The sequence below is a fragment of the Scardinius erythrophthalmus genome (assembly GCF_964197995.2).
Source record: "Scardinius erythrophthalmus genome assembly, chromosome: 7".
Lineage (NCBI taxonomy): Eukaryota > Metazoa > Chordata > Actinopteri > Cypriniformes > Leuciscidae > Scardinius > Scardinius erythrophthalmus.
Genome location: NC_138227.1, coordinates 30,935,997 through 30,956,673, shown reverse-complemented (window position 1 = coordinate 30,956,673; position 20,677 = coordinate 30,935,997). Strand labels below are relative to the sequence as shown.

General features: G+C 38.5%; 1 protein-coding gene across 1 annotated transcript in view; it reads right to left on the bottom strand.

The window, feature by feature from the left end:
* Positions 1-20,677, bottom strand: part of fat3a (FAT atypical cadherin 3a) — a gene marked incomplete at its 5' end in the record, with an annotated part of 94,079 nt that overhangs the window by 59,667 nt on the left and 13,735 nt on the right. The window contains 5 exons of the mRNA XM_081369683.1: positions 1,043-1,256; positions 2,461-2,778; positions 3,691-3,752; positions 17,320-17,518; positions 17,624-17,742. Coding sequence (XP_081225809.1) covers positions 1,043-1,256; positions 2,461-2,778; positions 3,691-3,752; positions 17,320-17,518; positions 17,624-17,742 — 912 coding nt within the window. The remainder of the gene's footprint in view (positions 1-1,042; positions 1,257-2,460; positions 2,779-3,690; positions 3,753-17,319; positions 17,519-17,623; positions 17,743-20,677) is intronic.

Here is a 20,677-nt window from a genome sequence, read left to right as displayed (position 1 = left end):
TTATAGTATTGTATGCATAATATAATTAATATACTGTAATATAATATAATATAATATATATAATTTGTCTTTTTTTACGATTAATTATTTACATGTTTAGTCGTTTGTTTGAGAGTATACAAACCTTAAATCACCATAGATACAGACAGCGGCAAGCAATCGCCATGGTGACCGTGAGATGGCAAAAGATAGCAGTACAACGGCACAAATCATGCAGTGAACCACAAACATTCCCAGCAACTCTAACCCGTAATATCAAAACATTCAGCCTAATTAATCTATAAGTGAATTTCACATGTCATCCTAAAATCAAAGTATAGATTTTTTTTTAATTTTTTTACAAATATTTCTAAAAAACACACCATCTTAAATTTTAAAAGATGATAATTTTAAACATTGTTAATTCCTGCCATTTACTTGTCATAAACCTTATTTGTTTTAGGATTAAACGGTTAGTTGACCCTAAAATGAAAATTATGTCATAATTTACTCACCCTGGTGTTGTACTAATGACGTATGCCATATTCTTTCTTTTTCAGACCACAAAAGGAGAAGTTTTTTTTTTTTTTAAATGTCCAGCGTCCTGCTTTTAAAAAGACGCAAAAGTATCACAGAACGGTCCCATGCGACGTGTGTCGAATATTCCATGTGTTCATGTGGGTATATGATAGAATTTGGTGAAAAACTAAATTAAATTGAATGTATTTAATGAAAATCCTGACCTTGACCGTTGATCTTCTGTGCGCCACTACATGTTCACAAGACTATTAGCACCACAGTTCACAAGACTCACCCAGAAAAACCCCACAAGAAATCAAGATTAATTATATGGATGAGTGTAAATGGGACATTTAAAATAAATAAATAAATAAATCGCATTTTGTGGTCCGAAAAAGAAAGGCTTAAAGCATTACAACACCAGGGTGAGTAAATGACGACTTGCATACTAAAAATCCACATTCATAGCAATTCCATATCCTGCAACTAAAGTAATCTGAATTGCATACATCATCACATTAACATAAAGCATCCGACCACTCACCTGTGATGTCAAACCACAAGGAGGCGGAGCCTTGCAGTTGGGCGGACACCACGCCAACGATGTCCGCCACTTTGTCGGTTTCCATGACGGTGAAATTGTAAAGCTGCTCGTCGAAAGCGAGAGGCACGGGGCTGGGCGGAGGACGGCGGATCCACTCGATGTGCAGACGAGCCGTCGCCCAGCGCTGAGGACGTCCATTATCCACAGCCTTCACCTGCGCGAATCAGGGCACACAAGTGGACATTAAAAGAACTGAACTGAAGTGGAAGATTGAACTAAAAATGGAGAAAACGCATCCGGTATTGACCTTTTGTTTTGAATGCAAACAAAAGAACAAACCTGTTACAAGAAGAAAAAAATTGAAAATGTCAACTCCCTCATTAAGAGAATTGAGCTGCTGTACGGGTCAAGGGAGTTTCACAAGAGCTGGAAATTACTATCCATGAGTTCATATTTCACTTGAAATCTGCTGCGACTATTTCTTGTCCTTACATCAGATCGTTTATGTAATTTCAGTTCAAGAAAAAAAACATACACATATATTTATACCATTTTAAGCTGGTCAAGCTGGTTTATGGAACATGTTCTCTAGTTTGGTGCTGGTCTAACCGCTCTAACCAGCATGAGCAAGATAGTCTAAACCAAGCCCAGCTGGTAGTCAAGCTTATCAATCATCTAGACCAGCTTGGATCAGCTGGAAAATTTCATTTCATTTAATTATTTCATTATATTATATTATATTATATTATATTATATTATATTATATTATATTATATTATATTATATTATATTATATTATATTATATTATATTATATCTTCTTACTTCTTTATTTAATTTCATTATTTAATTTCATTAATTAATTTCATTTCATTTTTGAATTTCATTTCATTCCATTATTTGATTCTTTCATTTAATTTAATTATTCTATTTCATTTAATTTAATCATTTACTTTCATTTTTATTTCATTATTTCACCATTTCATCATATTTTATTTCATATTTTCATTTCATCATTTTATTTCATTTCATTTTATTTTATTTCATTTCATTTCAAATTATTATTTCATCTTATTATTTAATTTAATTATTTAATTTCATTTCATATCATTATTTCATTTCATTTAATTATTTCATTTAACTATTTCATTTCATTATCATTATTCCACCATTTCATTTCATTATTTTATTTCATTTTATTTAATTTCATCATTTCATTTTAATATTTCATTTCTTCATTTCATTTTATTTCATTTCATTATCTCATCTCATCCTATCTTTTATTTTATTTTATCTTATCTTATTTGTATTTTATTTTATTGTAACATACAATAAAGCACTGTATTTTATATTATAGTCACATTTGTTTCACAATGCCGAGAGCTTCTTGTAGAAGGTCAAGGGTCAAAGGTGACTCACGGTAAGAATATCATAGGTTCCGGCTGTGAACTGTTTCTTGGGAGATGAAACCACACCGGTTTTGGCATCGATCACGAACTTCCCGTCCTCGTTTCCATCGACGATGCTGTAGGAGAGGTCAGCATTGGTGCCCTGGTCTTGGTCGTAGGCGAAGACGCGGTATATAGGAGCGCCCCGTTGCTTACGGGTGCGCTCGGGTAAACGGACCTGGTACACCTTCTCTGGAAACGTTGGTTTGTTATCGTTAACATCCAACACCTGGATCACCACCCAAACTGTGGTGTGCCTGGGAGAAGGACCACCATCAGATACGGTCACCTGCACACAAAACCACAGCCATGACCGTACAGATAAAACATTCGCATTCAAAACACTAAAAACAGATTATAGATGGACAGGAAAGGCGAAAAGAGATTTTTTAAGCATCAACATCATTTTTCACTCGGTAGAATGGATTGATGAGTCATGTTCGGCTTTTCTCTCATTTCCTGTTTCTGACATTCTATCCATTTTTCTTTTTCATTAGCAAAACATGCCCATCGCTCACCCACCAATCAGCACGGCCGCACATGGCTGCCGGCCAATCAGGGGACTGTGGTGAACTGTGAAGGAACATTCAAATGATATCATTAAAACAAAAGACACGGTGTGCGCCATCCATCTCAGCAGGAACAACAGAACGATTAATTCAATTCACTTTATTCATTTCCTTTCACGGATACAGACTGCTGTGCCACGCCTGTACAAATTCAATCTGTCTGTCTGAGAGAGAAAGAGAGTGAGCGAGTGAGCAATAAATGAGAAAAAAAGAGGGGGGTTGTAATAAATTAAAGGGGCGTTTGGTCTTTGTAATGTTTGGGTGTCAAGGGATCACACGGTGAACAGGCAACATAATGTGATTGACAAGTTTGTTCTCAAAAGATCAACACGACAAAATCTCTTTTATTACAAACACACACAACGCCCACTCGCAATCGTTCGCACACATCTCTTTCACACTAACATGCAAACAGACCAGCTGAGTGAAACATTTGACATTTCAAACAGGCATCTATAGGATTCAGTCAGAACACGTAGATAATCTTGCGTTTATAAGAAGTGGAAAATGGTGTTGTTCTCCCGTCCCTCACAAAATTGATCTGCAATTTGGAGGTAGTGCAAATTAGCATGGATCGCAGCTCTCACACCTGATGTGTGTTTGTGTGAAACGTGGGTTAGCATGTGTCTCACCTCCAGTACGTGCTCAGCCTGTTGTTCGCGGTCCAGCTTCCGAGAGGTTGTGGTGATCAGACCTGCAAAGCACAAAATCACTCATTTTAGCAGGCGCTTTAGAAATGTCACTTGACCCAACCGCTCGTACAGTCTGTAACTACAAGCAAAGACATTGATTTAAGTTTCACAACCTTCAAGCCAAACAGGTAGGAAAACTTCAACACCCATAATGCACAGGGCATGTTGCTGTCCAAAGCTCCTCCCACTAGTCTTCTTACTTACCAGACTCAAATACAGCCTTGCTTTAGTAGGAAATACTTCCTAGCAAACTTTTAGTCATAAAAGTGTTGACTATTGTATTGTTCCCGGCACAAGAATTCAAAGAGTAAACGTTTAGCGGGAACGAGTTACTTTCGTTTGTAGGCAGCGGCTAAAGGCTGCAAAGTGTAGAAAATACGGAGAGAACAGCGCAACAGACAATCTGAAAAACCTGTGTTTCAAGTCAATATTTCAAACTAGATGACCACGAACTCAGTGCTTCAGGCCAAACAAAGGGGAAAACTGAAAGAAACTGCCGATCCATCAGTTCTCCCTGAAGCAAAACTCTGTCTTGTTCAGGTAAGAAAGCCATAGCCGTGTTGCCATAGTGTTCTATTTACACCATAATGCTGTTTACAAAGTACGACACGTTTTCAGTGATGATCCAATGGACGATCCGACTGTCAGTAGTTTTCACGAAAGCCCCGGAGCTGTCAAAAGCTATTTTTCTGACAAATAAACGTGAATTTTTCAGTCTAGGTCAGTGGTTTTCAAACTGTGGGTCGCGACCCACTTGTGGGTCGCACAGTGAGAAAAGGTGGGTCGCACAAAGGCACTTAGCTGCAGCTAAATTTACGTTACAATGAGTGAAACAAAACCAGTCCGATTAATGACCAAACGACTCTTAAGTGAGTTTTAGCGCCCGCCAAAGTGAATTTTTGTCCCGCCAAAATCTTATTTGATCGGTGAGTAATTAGATGAACTGCTGCGCTTGTCACAGTGCATGTTTAACTGAAAGAACGTCGAGCAGAGAGAGAGAGACTCGGTCGCGCGCGCGCTCTCTCTCTCTCTCTCTCTCTTCGGAGCCAGGCGAAAGTGAAACAAGACTTCACCGTCTCCAAACTAAGCGTTGTCTTGCTCTCTCTCCCTCGCACATATTAATCAAAATAAATCAACATGGTGGTAAAAGGTCGGAAGTCCAAAGTTTCATGTGGAGCATTCTGAGATTTTTTTTTTCTGAATTACTGCTGGGTGTGAATTGTGCTAAATAAGTTGCCTTATCTTCTCTGAAAAGCGTCCCAGACATTCAGCTGACATAAAACAACACTTTAATTAAACGAAAAAAAAAAAAAACTATCCAGTGATGAAATGTTTTCTGTGTTGACACAAATCTTGGATGTCCATGTCCTAACTGCTGGGATAATCACACAACGCGCACATGCACACGTCCAATTCGCGAACGAATGACTCCTTTGAACCGATTCATTTTAATGAATGGTTAAAACAACTGATCTTTCCAACAGTGAACTCAGGAGACGTCTGAATCGGTGTATAATCAGTAACACTTTACAATAAGGTTCTATTTATTACATAAATTACATAAAAAGTACAGTTTGCTTACTCAAGCTTAAGCTTTAAAATAAATAAAACCCCTTGTTTTTTTTGAAAAGCATATGAAATTTTTCCACACAGTGCTATCAAGAATCGATAAGAGAATCGTTAAAGAATCGGATCGATAATCAGAATCGTCAGTGGCATTATTATTATTGATAAAATCTTATCATTTCCCATCCCTATGTGAAGACGGAAAAAATTATAATCAAACATTAAAGAACATTCATGTTTTTTTTTAAGTTTTTTTTAAGAATTAAAAGTTTAAAATATTTTGCTAACATGAGGTCTTGTCACTGTCAGTCTTTTTACATCAGTGCAAAACTAGGGTATACAGATTAAGACCATCAGCATGCATTGATTAATCCCATGGCAAGTAGCAAAAAAAAAAAAAAAAAAATGTGCGACCAAATCATGCTGGTGCGACCAACTGAGAAAGTTGGTAGCACCAGTGCAAGTGGGTCTTGAGATTGATTATACTTGTCTAGGTGGGTCCTCGAATGAAAAAGTTTGGGAACCCCTGGTCTAGGTAACACGGAGAACATTGTTAATTGACATATAACACAGACATTGTAACAATACAAAGCAGTTTGATATGATAACAGACAAAGTTACACTTAAAATGCACAAAATCTGCTTCGGTCACTGTGATTTTGCCAAATGAGACCTGGATCAACATACTTTGTCATATCCTCTCCGAAAATGTAGTCCTAATCATATCCCTACCCCAAAACCTAACCCTACCCATAACTTCTCCCTAAAATCAGTAATGATAAATAAAGTTATTTTTTTTATTATTTCATTAAGAGTTTCGTTTTACAAAGACTTTTTTTTCTTTCAAGCAATATCATGCGTGTGTGGTGTAAATATACATATATATTATATATATATATAAACTTTATATACACACACACGATATTATGATATCACTTTCAGAGCCGTACGGTTGTGCTCCTGCAGTAAAGCGCTCTGTGGCATGTCAAAGTGCCTGCAGTTCCTTAAGTATGCCTTCTGATCAGGCACATCCCAGGGCGCCCCATCACTGACCCATATCAGAGATGAAGAGAGACACAAGGAGGAAGAGAAAGAGAGGGGGCGGCTGTGTTGAATCAAGCCACAGCGGAGCAGGGCACTCGTTCTGAGAGAGAGAAAAAACAGAAGGGTAAAGCACAAAAGGGGAGAAAGGGAGAGGCGGGGGACATGAGGGCAAACAAAAAGACCAGAGACAAAAGTTTGCTGATGACATCATGCCTGTAACACACAACACACACACACACACACACACACACACACACACACACACACACACACACACACACACACACACACACACACACACACTCCGATTGAGGTCAGATAACACAGCCATACATCTTGAAAAAAAAAAACTTGCTAGCTAAAAGCCTCAATTAACATAATTTGATGATGCCGAGTTAAAAAAAAAAATCAATAAAAACATTCCATCACATATTTATTTCACAAAATAAGCATGAAGATTTCTCAAATGATAAAAATCTGCTGAAAAATAAATAAATAAATAAATAAAATTCTAACCTGGCTCTGAGGAAGTCAGGAATCATGTATTTGTGGCAGTTTTTCCTGGTGGTTAAAATCAGAATTGACAAATCTTGTTTTGTTTTTTAAATGGAATATTGCAGTATTTATTATAACTGATTTATGGTCCCTCATACTCTTTAATCAAAATAACTTCCTCTCCCTCTTGCAGTTCATCTCTTCTCTTCTCTGATGATGTGTTTACTGACACAAGGGCGGGGCAACCTGTCACTCACATGAGATCCACCAATAGCAAACCACAATCATCCAATCAATTCCCAACATACAAAATCAAGTCCCGCCCTGCATTGGTTCTTGACTCACTCAAATATAAATCACAGAGAAAAAGACTACCGCAACTTCCATTTCATACCAACTTTAAGGGATAATACAAAAAACCTGTTTTGTGAGAAAGTATGAGGTACTAGAGCAAAAAAAAAAAAGCTGATGTAATTGGTGTACCTGAATGGGGTTTACTAGTTTTGGCGGGCAAAAGCCCGTCGACGGAGGGGGTCTTAACGTCTCCAGACTTCTGAACTCACTGTCATGGCAACCAGAGTCTCAGTTACACAGCTACCGCTCTGGACCAGCGTGTGTGGGAAAGTAAGTCCTCATACAGGGGGAAAATGGACGGATTAGAGCTCAAATGTTGGACGCCGAACACTTGTGCACACCCACACATGCTGTTAATGCGACGTCTATAATATAGAGTACTCAAAAAACAAATCAACATAAAATCCGCCACAAACAAATCCCTAGACACTCACTTTTATAGGCGAAACTCTCTCTTAACCTACTTTTAACTAACAGCAATGGATCCGCTAATGAGGGAGTCTTTGTATAAGGATCCAATCAGTATGTGTGTGAGAAAGAAAGAGTGTGTGCGTAGCTGAAGAACAGCTGCATTCATTGGAATTAGCATATTAATTAGAGACGAGTGATTACAAGCAATTAACTAAAGTAGCAATAGCATGAGCGGTATACAACAGCAAACCTATACAGGCCGGTTATCTGTTGCGTTTAGAATATGCATGAGCTGTAGTTTCCTTTATCAACATGGCAGTGGAATTTATTTCGCGCTGCATTCGTCCTTGTTTGCATGTGTACAAACTATAGTCATTAAAGGTCCACACGGAGGCGTTGCCTTGCGTTCCCAAGAAACTCAATGGAGAAAAAAATAACATCAAATCCTCTGGAAATTGCCGGTGTTGCGTGTGTTTTGTGTGCGTCAAATGGCTGCAGGTGGGAAACTGGCCCATCTGAGTGCGCCTGTGATTCATTGACGGAGTCCATGTTTTTTGCCGTCATAAATTCCAAAGACACGCGCACAAGAGGAACATAAACGGGCCGCACACACGCTGAGATCACACTGTATCTATAAATCAACCGCTGTCTGAAGAAGACAAAGAACCGAGAGAGTGACAGATTTCACCAGAGAGCCACAAACTGAGAAAGAGCAATTTATGCTGGGTTTTAAATTACACGTTTTTTCTTTAAATGTCAAAACGGCATCCATAATTTAAAGCGAGCTTTTGCACTGTCGTTTGTACAAATTTGAAAATTGAACAGTCTTAAGGCCCGTAGACATCAAGACCGGTAACTATTACGATATCCATATTAGCGTCCAATGTACACTATCATTCTGTTTATTTCAAGTGCGCACTGCAGTTGTATCGTCTGCCACTTTAAATGCTCGAGCTCTTAATCGAGTGCAACAGTCTGGTTCTGGAAGTAAAAACTCCATTCATTTTCATTCATTATTAACAAACCTAATCTGAGTTATGAGGTTGTTCATAGTGAAAAACTACTTGGTTACTAACGTAACCTCAGTTCCCTGAGATGAAGGAACGAGTATTGCGTAAGGCTAGCTTACGCTATGGGAAAACCCCCTTTTCTCAAGAATATTGAAGCAAACTTTTTAAAACGCAGTGCAGCGACTGCACAAACCTATGGCGAGGCGGCTTTGACGCGAGAACCAATCAGGACGCGTGCCGTGGCGAGGAGAGAGCCGTCAGGGAAATGACCTGTGCTCTGAACGGAGTGGAGAGCACTTTAGGGACATAACCGTGCCTTGGTTTAAGGACGACCTTGGAGTCGGTCGGCCCAAATTCTAGGCAGGAAGCGTTCATAGATAGCGCTTGTAGATCACCCACTCGCTTGACTGAGGCAAGTGCCAGCAGAAAAGCAGTTTTGAGCGAGAGCTCAAGAGAGTCCACTGACCGAAGTGGCTCGAATGGGGGACCAGGACTTTAGAGAGGTCCCAGATAGGCACAGGTGACGGCTGCGGAGGGTTTAACCTCCTAGTGCCCTTGAGAAAACGCACAATGAGGTCGTTTCTTCCCAGCGGTTTGTCGGCTATTGGAACGTGAAACGCTGTTATGGCTGCCACATAGACTTTGAGCATGGAGGGGGTGCAACCCGCATCCAGTAGCTCTTGTAAAAATGCGAGCACACTCGGTACTTCATAGGAATGAGGGCCTACGTTTTGTGTAGTGCACCAGCCAGAAAACCCTGCCCATTTCTGAGCATACAGGCGCCTTGTCGAGGGCGCTCTCACTTCCGAAATGGTTTTCAGCACCTTATCCGGGAGATACCCGGGTACCCGTTGAGGGGCCATAAATCCGAACGGGGGTGCGAAATCGTTCTGAGGTCTTTCCTCAGTGGAATCGGCCATGGGGATGTTTCCAGCAGCTGTAACAGCTCTGGGTACCAAAACTGGGTTCTCCAGAGGGGGGGCTATTAACAGCACTGCACATCTGTACTCCCTGATCCTTTCAATGACCTGTGGTAGCATCGTGACAGGAGGGAATGCGTACAGAGGGCGGCTCGGCCAGTCGCGGGTGAGCGCGTCCCTGTTCTTTGTAAAAAATAATTTGCAGTGAGCGTTGTCTTCTGAGGCGAAGAGGTCGACTTCCTCCCTGCCGAAGACATCTCACAGCAGCTGAACTGTTTGTGGGTGAAGAGACCATTCCCCTGGGAGAACATTGCGTCTGGATAGCATGACTTTATTTCACGCAATTCTGACTTTGTAACACAAATTCGACTATATCAGGCAGTTCTGACTTTATAAATCGCAATTCCGACTTTATATCATGCAATTCTGACTTTATGACTCACAATTACAACTTTATAACACCTAATTCTGATTTTATAACTCACAATTGCGACTTTATTTCATGCAATTCTGACTAACACACAAATTCGACTATATCAGGCAATTCTGACTTTATAACTCGCAATTACGACTTTATAACACGCAATTCTGATTTTATAACTCACAATTGCGACTTTATATCACTCAATTCTGACTTTATAATTCACAATTGCGACTTTATATCACTCAATTCTGACTTCATAATTCACAATTGCGACTTAATATCATGCAATTCTGACTAACAAATTCGACTTTATATCATGCAATTCTGACTTTATGACTCACAATTGCGACTTTATTTCACGCAATTCTGACTTTATAACTCACAATTGCGACTTTATATCACGCAATTCTGACTCTGTAACACAAATTCGACTTTATATCAGGCAATTCTGACTTTATAACTCACAATTGCGACTTTATATCAGGCAATTCTGACTTTATAACTCACAATTGCGACTTTATATCACGCAATTCTGACTCTGTAACACAAATTTGACTTTATATAAGGCAATCCTGACTTTATAACTCGCAATTGCGACTTTATTTCACGCAATTCTGACTTTATAACTCGTAATTTCGACTTTATATCACGCAGTTCTAACTTTATAACTCGGAATTGTGACTTTATTTCACGCAATTCTGACTTTATAACTCGGAATTTCGACTTTATATCACTCAATTCTGACTTTATAACTCGGAATTTCGACTTTATATCACTCAATTCTGACTTTATAACTCACAATTTCGACTTTATATAAGGCAATTCTGACTTTATAACTCGCAATTGCGACTTTATATCACGCAATTCTGACTTTATAACTCGCAATTGCGACTTTATTTCACACAATTCTGACTTTGTAACTCGCAATTTCGACTTTATATCACGCAGTTCTAACTTTATAACTCGGAATTTCGACTTTATATCACTCAATTCTGACTTTATAACTCGCAATTTCGACTTTATATCACGCAATTCTGACTTTATAACTCGCAATTTCGACTTTATATCACGCAATTCTGACTTTATAACTCACAATTGCGACTTTATATCACGCAATTCTGACTTTATAACTCACAATTTCGACTTTATATCACGCAATTCTGACTTTATGACACAATTGCGACTTTATTTCACGCAATTCTGACTTTATAACTCACAATTGCGACTTTATATCACGCAATTCTGACTCTGTAACACAAATTCGACTTTATATCAGGCAATTCTGACTTTATAACTCACAATTGCGACTTTATAACTCGCAATTTCGACTTTATATAAGGCAATTCTGACTTCATTACTCGCAATTGCGACTTTGTTTCACGCAATTCTGACTTTGTAACTCGCAATTTCGACTTTATATCACGCAGTTCTAACTTTATAACTCGGAATTTCGACTTTATATCATGCAATTCTGACTTTATGACTCACAATTGCGACTTTATTTCACGCAATTCTGACTTTATAACTCACAATTGCGACTTTATATCACGCAATTCTGACTCTGTAACACAAATTCGACTTTATATCAGGCAATTCTGACTTTATAACTCACAATTGCGACTTTATATCAGGCAATTCTGACTTTATAACTAACAATTGCGACTTTATATCACGCAATTCTGACTCTGTAACACACAAATTTGACTTTATATAAGGCAATTCTGACTTTATAACTCGCAATTACGACTTTATTTCACGCAATTCTGACTTTATAACTCGTAATTGCGACTTTACATCTCGCAATTAAGAGAAAAAAAGTCACAATTACCTTTTTTACTTTTCATTCTGTGGCGGAAACAAGCTTCCATACAAAGCTGCTTGATTTCTAACTATTTTTGTAAAAAAAAAAAAAAAAAAAATTGGGAGTGTAGAAATATTAAATTAAAAAGTCATGATTCATTTTGTGATTCCAGAGTTTAAAATACTGTATATGTTCTTCAATTACAACAGTGATTTTGCTAGTTTATGCTAGTGTTCTCAGACGTTTAGAGTCCAACTTGCAATGCATTGGTCGTGCTTTCATACGTTTTTTTTTTTTTTCGGAGTATATCAATGGCCTAATTCTGTCAGTGCATTACAGATAAAACATCACTGGTGAAGTACTTTAAAGATATGGCTTCTCTTCAGGCCATTTTATCTCAGAAATGACGAATGATGCTTTTGATAAAACTCTGGCAGACATCTATTATTCCAAATGATCCATTATAGAGGATAATCAGAAAGATCATAATCATGGAGAGCAGGGCAGAGCTGATCCAGGAGCAGTCGTGGTGAAACGTGGATCTCTGCACCGCACGACTGGTTCAGGAACAGTGAAAACAGTGTTTACATGCTGTAGAAGATGCAGCAGACATAGAGAGAGCTATTCTTAGAGTCTTTCATCATGAGGAGGAAGACAGAACAGAGGAAGAGGGAGATGGAAGGATGTTAAAGAGTCGCAGGGGGATGGAATGGAAGAGTAAGAAACAGAGAAATAGACAAAAAGACACGTAAGGCCCTGCGAACGAGAGAAAGGGAGGGGGATGCAGCGAGAGAGGGAGGAGAGGAGGGTGTTAGGAAAGGATGAGAGAGGATGAGATGGAGGGGGGGATGAAAGACGAGGAGGAGAACTCGGGGTTGGAGGAGATGAACCCACGAATGTGTAAAACCTGCAGATGGGATTCAGAGAGACACAAATTACTGCTGAGACAAGCAGAGGATAGAAAGAGAGAGATTTCACAGCACCTCGAAGCCTTTTATAGCTGAAAACAAGCAATATTGTATAACCGAGCAGCAGTTTGAACGCTGTTAACAGTCACTGTTGACCCTCCATCCGTCCACACAACCATTCATCCGTTCAAATAGACTGTGACGAGTGTAGAAAATCGAGTTAGGAACTGCAACATAATGCATCATTTAAAATCCTGGAACGACAGTCTGGCCCTCGCTGTTTTTGCCTGACTTAAGTGAATGAAATGAAAGACGTTCATGTGCTCGACTGAAGCGACTGTCTAATAATGATGGAAGTGTTTGTGTTTAGTTCTCCCTCCTCTGATCTTACACACTCAGAGCTGCTGTCTCCTCGTCTACAGGAGAGTCTGTTTACTGACTGCCGAGCATCTTTGAACTTTTGAATCAGTGGAAACCCACAGAAATTTGTTTCATAACTATTTTTTTTTGCTACAGAACTCCATACCATAGTTTTTATTTACCATAAAATAGTTGTATTGATGTTGTTATCAGACAGACAGACATATACTGTATAGACTGACAGACAGACAAACAGACAGACATGATAGATAGATAGATAGATAGATAGATAGATAGATAGATAGATAGATAGATAGATAGATAGATAGATAGATAGATAGATAGATAGATAGATAGATAGATAGATAGATAGATAGATAGATAGATAGATAGATAGATAGATAGATAGATAGACAAACAGACGACAGACAGACAGATAGATAGATGGATAGACGGATAGATGGATAGATAGATAAATGCTACCTTTCAATCAAACACACAAAGAACAACAACAACAACAACAACAAAAACTTTAACTCTTCTTTAAAAATAAATAAATAGCTTGTAAGAAATATTTACGACCATCACATTTTCTCAATTCACCCACTACTGGCTGGTGTGACAAAAAAAGAAGATCATTTTGGCACACATCCTTTCTTCCATCCATCCATCCATCCATCCATTTACCTATTCAATCATCTTTCGCCATCTACCCGTTCATCCATCCATCCGAACAGCCCAAGACAGCGTGTGTAAAGTCTGGTGGGATGTTCGGGAGCAAAATGAGTGCAAAATGAATGCAAATACATCAGGAGCAAAACGAAGCTTAGGGATTGTGCATAAACGGCTCAGGAGCTCAGGAAGTGTGTCAGTAAACCGTGATGTGAGTGAACTCTAATACAAGAGTTTGTTTAGAGAAACCTTGTGTAAACGGTTCAGTTCTAAATTTCTTTATAGGTACAGAGATATTACTACTTTATAGGTACTAATAATAATAATTACACATTACTATTATTATTTTATGTGGGGTTGGTTGGTTCTATGTTACGGTTTCTTTACACTATTGAAAGGATGCAATGAATTGAATTATTTTGGACTAAGCTAAAGTCGCCCTTTTCCCCTTTTTTGCCCTTTTGTTGTCTGTATTTTAGTATTGATACCAGAGGCTGCTGGTATTATGGCATCGATCAAACCCAAGGGTGCAGTGAATTGTTTAGGGTGCGTGTATAAACTCCTCAGTTACAAACACATCTGCAGAAGCAATAAAGTGTACAAGCTACATCCCCTATGACAGCAAAGAACTCTTTCAGAAGCATGTGTAAACTATCATAAGAGACTTCAGATTTCTCAGCGCAGGGATCACTCTACGCAACGTGTGTAAGACACAATACAGCTTTTAAATGTTCCAGCAGATGTGTTAAGCTGTCTAGGGAGTGTACAAACAAGAAGTGCAGTCTTGTCTAGGGAGCGTGTGCAAACTCCAGTCTTGTGAAAGAACTAAAGATGTTTTGTTTTGGAGTCACCTTCACAAAACGCTGCAGTGCATCATCGAAATACCCTCATTACATCTGCCGGCAATCACGCTGACTACACACACACACACACACACACACACACACACACACACACACACACACACACACACACACACACACACACACACACACACACACACACACACACACACACACACACACACACACACAGGCTCTGTTTTCTGAGAAATGTGTCAATAAATAAACATTTCCTTGCAGCATGGAAAAAACTCCTGTGACTCAAAGATGTCATTAATTAAACAAACACACATATAACAAGGTCTGAATTTACAAAGCTGTGCATCATGTTGTTCTTACGGAGTACGCTTGAGAAGAAACGTTAGAAAAATCAACTCTGCTATCTCGGGAACATCAATTTCAGCTCTGCTTTAAAGGAGAATGATAAAATAACCCTTGTGTTCACCTCTAAAATCATCTTTACTGTCTCGCTCAATACTTCCCCACAAGTTTCCTCTTCATATGAACTTTCTTTAAACCTGGAATTAAATGAAGTTTCCTGAGAGCGGTAATTTCATCTCTCTCTTTGTGCTCGGCGTATTTGACTCGCCATCAATAATTCATATAATCTATACGCATAAACAGACAAACAAGTCCTGAATAAAATCCTAACAAATAGAGCTTCAGTGTGAGTGCCAGCTAGATGGTGATGAATAATCGTTTATGTTACACACACACACACATTAAAACAAGATGAGGCCAAAATGGCCTTTCTCGTGATGCCGAAAGGTGAGATCTGGATCTGTTTGATTAACATTTAGACAGCTTTCACTACAAACAAGTACAACACTCAAATCAAGCAGTTCACACCTCTGCAACAAAGAAAGAGAGAGACTAATGTAATAGATAGACAGACATACAGACAGACAGACAGATAGCTAGAGAGATATATAGATAGCTAGAGAGATAGATAGATAGATAGATAGATAGATAGATAGATAGATAGATAGATAGATAGATAGATAGATAGATAGATAGATAGATAGATAGATAGATAGATAGATAGATAGATAGATAGATAGATAGATAGATAGATAGATAGATAGATAGATAGATAGATATAGTAAGACAGGCAAACAGACAGACAGATAGATTGGTAGATAGATTAGGTATTGTGTTCAGAAATGTAACATTTAACTGGACTCTTTTTCCAGAAGGATCCATAGATGGTGACCGGTGCTTTCATTGATCTGTAACCAGCTCACAAAGATCGAACTTCTGCCACACACACACAAACACACAGACAAAAGTCTGCAGAAAATTGATGTTTTGAGTTTTTCAGAAAATACAGTTTATGAAAACAGACTTATTGCTTCAAACCTCACAACACGTTCTGATCTTTTTCTCAGGCTGCTTTCCTTTTGCTGGTGCCTTCCGTCTTTCTGACAGCTTGACCTTTTGTGACCTTTGCAAGGTTTTTAATTAGGATCGGCACTTCCAGCTGACATGCACTATGGGGCGCGTGGCTGGAGGGAAGGGCCTGTGACTATGAAATTAATCTGTCAATCAAGAGCAAAACCATAGCACCAGCCAATCAGGAGCCAGGGTTTACAGTATGCCCAGACGGTGATGTCATAATGCGGAGAACAGCGACAGACCTTAAGACCTCATGCACCCAGATGCACATACATATTTAAATAAGTGAATTTAAATACTAAACAAGCAGAATTACTTAATGCATTTGACTTCGCTTTATCTACACCACAAATTTACAGTATGTTCAGGACCAAAAGGTATAATGCTTTTTTTAGACAGTATCATGGTAAAATCATAATCAAATCAAATCAAATCATACCTTGTAAACACCACACTGTAAACCCGAATAAGTTGGCAAAACTCAAATAATTTGAGGTAATCAGTTACGTCAAATTTGTTAAGTTCAGAAATGTAACGTTTAAGTAAGCAGAACTTGCAGATTTTTATTTTGTATTCATACATTTTAATTGCTCTTAAATTGAAATATTTGAGTAAGCTAATTCATACACAACTTAAAATTATCATGTAATCTCAACTAAAATATTTGTAATAGTGGAAACCTAGCTAGATTTAACCAGCTAATTCAATAAATGTTACCTTGCTAATTGGTTACACAAACTTTTGAAAGCATCAGAATAGCATAGCACTTGCAGATTGAGTACAGCAATTTAAAACATTTAACATGTTCTCAAACCAAGCTCATGCTCCACATGATGGTAACCCCAAAAAATCCAACATAACAGAAACTCTTCTAAACTAGCATAACAGAACATTAAACACTACTAAATCTCCCACTTAACAGTAATCTGGCACAAAATAATTTTAGCATTTACACTCCCTTTTGAGTGTCATGGCAAAGCATGCTGGGAAATATAAATCCCAGCCCAGTTTCAGGTAAATTTAAGTTTGTCTAAATTAAAAGAAACAAGTCCATAGAACTCAAAACAATGAAACAACTTAATTAAAATGTGTTAGTTTTGTGAACTCAAAAGATAAATAAAGTTCTAAATACTCATAAAAGTTATTTTGATGGAACTAATTTGTATAATTTGAGTTGGCTCTACTCAAACCAATTAATTATTTTGAGCATTAGGGTTTACAGTGCAGTAGTATATAAATATGAAATGGTTTTGCCACCTGATACCATCACTGTACCATGGTGCACACATATAAACTCAATTTATCAGAACTGACATTCATTTATTCCAGCTATCACGCAAATGCGGTTTGATTGACAGGACACTGACCGGTGCGCGGGTTGATGCTGAAGAAGTTCTGCGGGTTGCCGCTGGAGATACGGAATGACAGGCGAGGCTCGGTTTCCGTGGCGTCAGGGTCCTGTGCCTGGATCTGAATGACTGACTGGTCCTTCGGGGAATTTTCCGGAATGGTGGCGTGATACATCGGTTCAGACGTTAGGGGAGCGTTATCATTAACATCCTCAACCTGTTAAGACACGCAGACACACAAAATGACAGAATTATATATATTTACTATACATATTTCACACAAGACCACACGACATCTCAAATACTATGCACACTAACTTACTTGTATGTACACTTGTAGTGCCGCTGACTGCGGTACCACCCCCAAATCAGTGGCATACACCGTCAGCCAATAGGAGTCCTGCGTCTCTCGGTCCAACAGATCTGTAGTGTAGATGACACCTGCAAAATAAAGTGCATGAAAACATCACAATCTGAACATTTTAATTCCAGCGAAACAGTGGCAGAATTATTTATTTAGTTTCTCAGTTAATGTGTGCTACACTGAGAAAAAACTCATTAACTTTGATAGCAATAATTACTGTCAAAAAAGCAATTACTGAGTAGAAACATTAAAGCGGAGGTTTGCAAATTGTTTTAATGCTAAAATACTGTCTCACATCCCAGATTAATATACTGAGCAAGCAATTTATCAGGTTATTTCCTTGAAAAGGGTGTGCAGTATCAAAACATTGCTGTTTGAGTGTCCCAATACAGCAACAATGGCTCAACCAATGGCATTAGATTAGGGCGGGGCTACCCGTCTGGCTGGCCAATGGCGAGTGTTCTGCAAACCTGTTTGAAAACGGTCATCTTTTAGAGTAGTTCTGTGGTGATGCACCTTTAAAAAGAACTGTTTCTGTGTGTGTATGTGATACAGCAGCTCACAGGTTGTGGTAAATTTAGATCAATAAGGAGGTCGCTTCCATAAGTCATGCAGCCGAAACGCAGCAGAAGAAAACACAACCCTCGGGCTAAAGACAAAATAAAACCTGAGCCTCTAACCTCAATAACAGGCCCGACATTTTCAAACGCTCCATGTAACCGCATAAACTGAGGCCTTCAGACTCGGGGTACAAAAATGTAATTATGTCCATGGATAAAAAAATAAAAATAAAAAAAACAGAGCAAAACAAAACAAAACAAAAAAGAAAAGAAAAGCACAGATTTGCCACAAAAAGCAGGACTTTGCTTTTATTATATATATAAATACACATGTACACACACACACACACACACACACACACAATGTCTATGTACTTTTATTAGCCTATGTGTTTTGGCAGAAACTATGGTAAATTTCTGCAAGAGAACTATAGAATCAGACTTCTAGAACCAGGTAAAGGAATCAGATCAGGTTTCGCTGTACTGAAAAACAGTCTGAGCTTTTGTGTGGAACTGTGTGTGTGTGTGTGACATCAATAATTCAGTCTGTTAGCCTGTAGGATTCATAAAATCCTTTAGTTCATTGTGCTAGAGAGAGAGCGCATGTAATATATTCGGAACACCAGCAGAACTGCCTGAAGAATCTCAAAATGGAAGAAAACGACGAGGAAAAAAAAGAGATACCAGGAGGAGAGAGAGAGAGAGAGAGAGAGAGAGAGAGAGATACAGAGAGAGTATTCTATTCTCTGAGGTAATAGAAACTCACTTTAGCCAATCAGAGACACAGATTGGAAGTCCAGCCCTGACAAACCAGACTCATCTCACACCATTTACCGCAAACCAGTGCGGCTCATTCAACCAGATTACGCACACATCTTCATTCAACCAGATTACGCACACACTGAACAGTCTGAAACACATCGACACAACCGCACATTCTTCGAAAACGGGTCATTCCATAGACATTTATTGTTTTATTTAAAGCTAATTATAATTCCTATAGACAACCCAAAACTCAAAGCACAGTATAATCTCCATTCTGTCACCTGATGGTTCCTTGACTTTTGGCTTGCTAAATTGGGGACACTTAATATTCAACAATATTATTGATCTGCCTGCATTGACACCATCATATGAGAACTGAACTGAGCTGGGCGATGACATCACTGTTTTCTCCAGAGAGGCTGTATAGAAAAATGAACTAAATTAATGACTTTTTTACAACAGAAATGAACCATCACTGAACTTACTTAAGATGATCTATAACACTATTTTCTTCTAGAAACAAACTTTGTTGCATTATTATCCTGTTATCACTGTAAAGCTGCTTTGAAACAATATGCATTGTAAAAAACGCTATATAAATAGGTGACTTGACTATACATTTGTATTTGAATATTAAGGCATCTATTGTATATAATATAATATACATTTGTACATTACATAAATGTAATTACTATAGACGAATCAACACTCAAACCCTACAACACACACACACACACACACACACACACACACACACACACACACACACACACACACACACAGACACACGGTCCTGGTTGGAAGCTGATATTTCTGCCAGAGCTGAGCGAGCAGATAGGAAGGAGAGACAGAGTGAGAGAAAGCAAGTGCAAATAAACGAGTGGAAATGGGGAGATTATTTCTCTTTTCGTCGGATGTCGTGTTCCTGCTGTCTGACCTAGATAAGAACGATATGAGTCAATTAAGGATGCACCTATCATGATTTTTCATGGCTGATTTCGATTGCTGATTTTTTACAAGCAAATGGGCTGATTCCGATACTGGTTGAAGATTATCATTATTTTTTTGTTTAAACAAATGTATTTGTTGTTTATTTTCTCTATCAATGAAAGGGTACGAGGCGTCCACATATGTGTGCAAATATATGTGTTAGTAATGCTGTTCATTGGCATTATCTCTGTGATCAATTATTAATAAGACCCCAATTATCTCCATCCTGCCTTTCCCAGCATCCTCTTACAGTAACTCGGGGTGTGTAAGTGAGATAGTCTGCTACGCTGCTCGCTCATTAAATATGCAGGTCACATATAGATTCATTAAGAGCGGAATACAAATCAGCTTCAAGTTGGTTTCAGTGAAGGAGGGGAGAATTAAAAGCGATGTGAATTAGGATGAGAGGAAATGAGGGGTTTCTCTGTGTTTATGTAATCTATCTTCCAATCTTTGATCTTTGACTAATCTTTGGTTTAATAATTGATCCTGGTGCTTTCAAGACGTGGCACACGAGTTCTTTGGCATTACAAATGTGTGTGTGTGTGTGTGTGTGTGTGTGTGTGTGTGTGTGTGTGTGTGTGTGTGTGTGTAAAGGCTCTGCTTCCCCACACTTGTGTGATTAGTCATTTATTAGTCTTGAAATAGTCTCCAAAAGTACAGATCACCCAAAAATGAAAAATTATTTTTCTCACCC